Here is a 4,297-nt window from a genome sequence, read left to right as displayed (position 1 = left end):
ACAAGGCAAAATAATGATGAACGTTAGAGCTGAAAATGTTTTTCACTTCATGTGAGTATTGCAGATTGTGTACATGCTTTAAAAACCCACGCTGTACCTCACAAACATGTACGACTATTATGTGTAAAGCAGAAATTACAGAAATAAAATATGTTAGAAAGAAAAAAGGTATATGGGACAAAGGATAATGACTATTTACTTCAGGAATCTAGGTAAATGGTGAGGGTAGTTTGAACAGACAGGCTGTTTTGTCTTCTGTGCTTAGTATAAACTATTGAAACAGAGACAATTGCAAAGCAGTACCTAAATTGGTAAATTTAACAAACAATCCCCACATTTTAAAGAAAACAACAAATGATGGTTCATTTTATTGAGATAGTTAAAGCCATAACTCTTTAATTTTATAGGAACTGCTTGGATTCGGCAAATATTGTGCTTGATTCATTTCACGGACTATCGTAACAAAACTGACACAAGGCCTCTGGATTTAGGAGCCCCCTTCCTGGAGTACAATGTTTCTCACGTTGACTTAGAGAAGACGCCCTCTCCTCGAATTATTGGTAGCCACTTACCATATTATTTGGTACCAAGAGGATTGAAGAACAAAAAAGCCAAAGTAAGACATAGAATTGATTTATCACACTATATTTTTTGAAGAGAAGTATTGCCTTTTCTATCATTGCTGAATTTAATGTCCATTCTTATGAAAATGGTTTTTGTGATAGCAGCATTCTCTGATTTTTAATTAAAATGTAATAAAATCATGTTTTATTATGAGACCATCTCTAAAATGAAATAACTCTAAAAGTACACAAAAAACAAGAATATTTTTTATCATCATTTCAAACTCTTCTTTCTATAATTTTCAAAAATCCTCTTAAAATATTTTCAGTAAACCTTTCATAGGTTTTATGCTCATTATTTTTACTAGTCTTTCTTATTGCTAGGGAAACTTTGATATTTCGGTTTGAAAGGTTATGTATTGATTTCTTGTCATGAGTGTTGAGTATAACATTCACATATTCCCATCTCTTCTGTTTCTTCACTCTCACTATTACATCAGCTGATTCATTTTAACTTCCATTTGCAATATACAATAGTGCTCCTGTACTTTATTCCCTAATTAATGTTTATCATTTGAAAATTGCATTTATGTTTCCAGTGTCTCTTTCCCAGCCATTACTTTTTACTGACAGTTTTCCTTTCATCTTTATTAAACTTTAATTGACAAACAAGAATATGTTTATTAATATTGTCCTATGTCATCCTGTTTTTTTTTTTTCTTTTTGAGAGAAACTTCTCACTATACAGCATGTGTGCTTGCTGGAAAGAGAGAGAGATCCAGAGAGAGAGAAAATGAGAAATCATCCTCAGGGAGGACAGAGGATGACCACACCATAATCACTTCTCCTCCATTATTCTCTCAGACATGGGGCACAAACACACACAAACCCAGTAGGAGTTTCAAGTCTCAGGGACTAAGCTTCAAACTGCGGAAAGTCAAATGAGAGTCCAATGCCTAAACCATTAGGCTACTTGGTGGCCCCAATGTTATGTTTTTGTTTTGTTTTGTTTTGTTTTGAGAGGTTTTTGCTATAGGGCGCGTACGCTCGCCAGACAGACAGAGACAGAGACAGAAAACGAGAAATCACCCCCCAGGGGGGATGGCCACGCCACAATTCCTTCTCCTCCATTCTCCTCTCCTGATCTTGGGCATGGGTGCACACGCGCCCGGCGTGAGTTTTAAGCCACCGAGTCTGGGACGCAAATCGCGGTCGACTACACGGGAGTCCAACAACATAGCCATTACGCAAACTACCGATCCCCAAACCAACTGTCCAAGAACAGATGAATGGATTGAAAAAGTGTGGCACATATACACTATGGAAAAGTACTCCACCATAAAAAAAAAAAAAATTAAAGAGAGACCCTGCATTTGATAGAAAGTGAGTGAATATGGAATATTTAATGCTAAGTGAAGCAAGTCAGATTATGAAAGAGAATCATTATATGTCCCCACTTAATACATACCAAATATCTGCATGTTATGACATAGGCTGAAAGACTGAAAGGTATAAAGGCATGGAGAGCAACTGGGATACTAAATACAGTGTGGAAGGAGGGTGGGAAGTAGAGGGGTAGGAGGGAGGGAATCAAGGGGGAAAAAAGAAAACATTTAACAGACACAAAAGTGGAAAATTAGCTGTTGATGATGTGTATAGCAATATCTTTGACTGGACTAATATGCAGTGTATTTATGCTGGGAAAATCTAATTTGTATACTGTAAAGATTCACAAGGATTAAATATTTTTAAAAAAGAAAAGAAAAATTATAAGGGAATACTACAAAGAATTCAGATGCAACAATTTACATGAAATTTAAAAATCCTTTATAATCACTAACTAGCAACATGCCTCCAAAGTGAAAGAGTCTGTTTAGAAGAGTCTACAGCTATCTCGGAAATTAAATTTGTAGTTAATAATCGCCTCAGATAGAAATCTCCAAGGTCTTATAGTTTCACTGTAAATTTTTCTAAGCACTTAAAGAAATTATGCCAGAAAAAAAAAAAGAGAGAGATAAATGATGCCAGTTTCACACAATCTTCTAGAAAATAGAAAGGAGGGAACATTTCTTATTTTATAAAACAAGCATAAAGGAGAATGGTTTAAGATGAAGCTGGGAAAGTAAATAGTCTAAGAGCTCTGGTCTTTATCCTAAGAACAAGAAAAAAACAACTTTAGGATTACTTCAGAATGTTGAAAGAGCTTTGGGCTAAAAATGAAGCAGGAATAATAATGGACATTTTCTTAGGTGGTTCCTTTCAGTTACTATTCTCTGCTAAAGTAGAGAGAGATGTAACGTCTGTCCATTCTTTTATGCTTCCTTCTCCGGCCCTACAATCCTGCTTTGGTAGGTCTGCCGAGGAAAAAAGCCTCAGGCCAGTCCACCACCTGGTGGGTTGGATCCCACATAGCCAACCTAAGTTTGAGTCTTGGATCACTGGCTCAAAAAACATGCCAGGCATGTGTGCATGAGTGCTCAAAATCTAGAAAGGAGGGAGGGATGGAGGAGAATGTATTACAGTGTGACAGTTCCCCATTAGAAGTGCTTCCTCTCCTCCCTTCCCCCCTCCCCTCTGGTAAGTAGGTGTGCATTCTGGCACATTAAAAAAAGAAAAAAAGTCTCTGTCATATCTTGCCAGCATCTAGGAAGAAGAGAAAAGAACCTCGAAGGGGAAAAGTGCTAACTTCTTCTATCCTTGCACCAATTACCAAAATGCCCTCAATTTTTAGTTCTAGTTTATGTTAACATTTCATTTTAGTTTTTAAATTGCAAGTGTTCTAAAATCCAGGGGTCTGACTTTAAGGAGTTCAGTAGAAATTATATATAACATCTTGCACGTGTGCAGACATGAGTATTTTAGAGAGGGTAAAGATATATAGCTTTTATTAAATTATTGAAGGGCTCCAAGATTCCTCTATTAAATTGGGGTAGAGAATTAAATGTTACATTTTCTCTTTAAGTTAGAATTTATGACCATCTTGCTAAGTGAAAGTCATATCAATAAAAAGTATCAAATGCCAAGTACCAGTTAGTTTATTTAAAGTGAAATACAGAATAAATTAACATCAAAGATTTTAACTAGCTTATGGTCATATATAAGATCAAATATGATACAGTTCTCTATAACTTCACACTGGAGACTACATAAGATAAATCAATAGTGATGGGGGTCAGCATGTGGCATGGTAGTTAAGGCACTGGACTCCCACGCGTCAGACCATGGTTCTAGTCCCAGACCTGTTGGTTAGCTTTCCCACTCCTCCCACCCCCTCTGGTGAGAGCTCATCCCCTATAGTAAATTGAAGATAATAATAACAATTATAAAATAAATCATTCTTTTAAAAAGTCAGAATTCTGATCTTAAATCATTGTAAAATAATGAAATTATACTCAAAAATTAAATAAAGATTATATTGTGTCAATATAGTTTAGAGTTAAGTTTAATTTCAAGTAGTAGAAAATACGTAACTCATGAATTCTATATTTCCATAGGGTAATTTTCTGCACGGCTTTCTCCTTACAAATACTCCGCCTACGCATCCTGGACAGATCTATAAAAGAGGGAAGAGAAAGCCTCAAGATTTTTCTATTTATTCTCGAGAAGACTTGAGTTAGTTGGCGCCAATGAGGCATTTTCTATGCACTCCTGGGCTCTCGTGGTCTGCATTCTAAGGCTGTCCAACATTTCTCCTGTCTCTTCTTCTCCCGTCCCCCCATCTCCCCACTCCCCCC

The 4,297-nt window shown here is 36.3% G+C and overlaps 1 protein-coding gene across 1 annotated transcript in view; it reads left to right on the top strand.

The window, feature by feature from the left end:
• Positions 1–670, top strand: part of LOC106735885 (amine sulfotransferase-like) — a 2,675-nt gene extending 2,005 nt beyond the window's left edge. Inside the window, exon 2 of the mRNA XM_014591344.2 lies at positions 408–670. Within this exon, the coding sequence (XP_014446830.2) occupies positions 408–655 (248 nt within the window). The 3' untranslated portion in view covers positions 656–670. The remainder of the gene's footprint in view (positions 1–407) is intronic.
• The last annotated feature ends 3,627 nt before the right edge of the window (positions 671–4,297 follow it).

Source organism: Tupaia chinensis, unplaced genomic scaffold, assembly GCF_000334495.1.
Source record: "Tupaia chinensis unplaced genomic scaffold, TupChi_1.0 Scaffold000563_1, whole genome shotgun sequence".
Lineage (NCBI taxonomy): Eukaryota > Metazoa > Chordata > Mammalia > Scandentia > Tupaiidae > Tupaia > Tupaia belangeri.
This window is presented reverse-complemented; position numbering and strand designations above follow the sequence as displayed.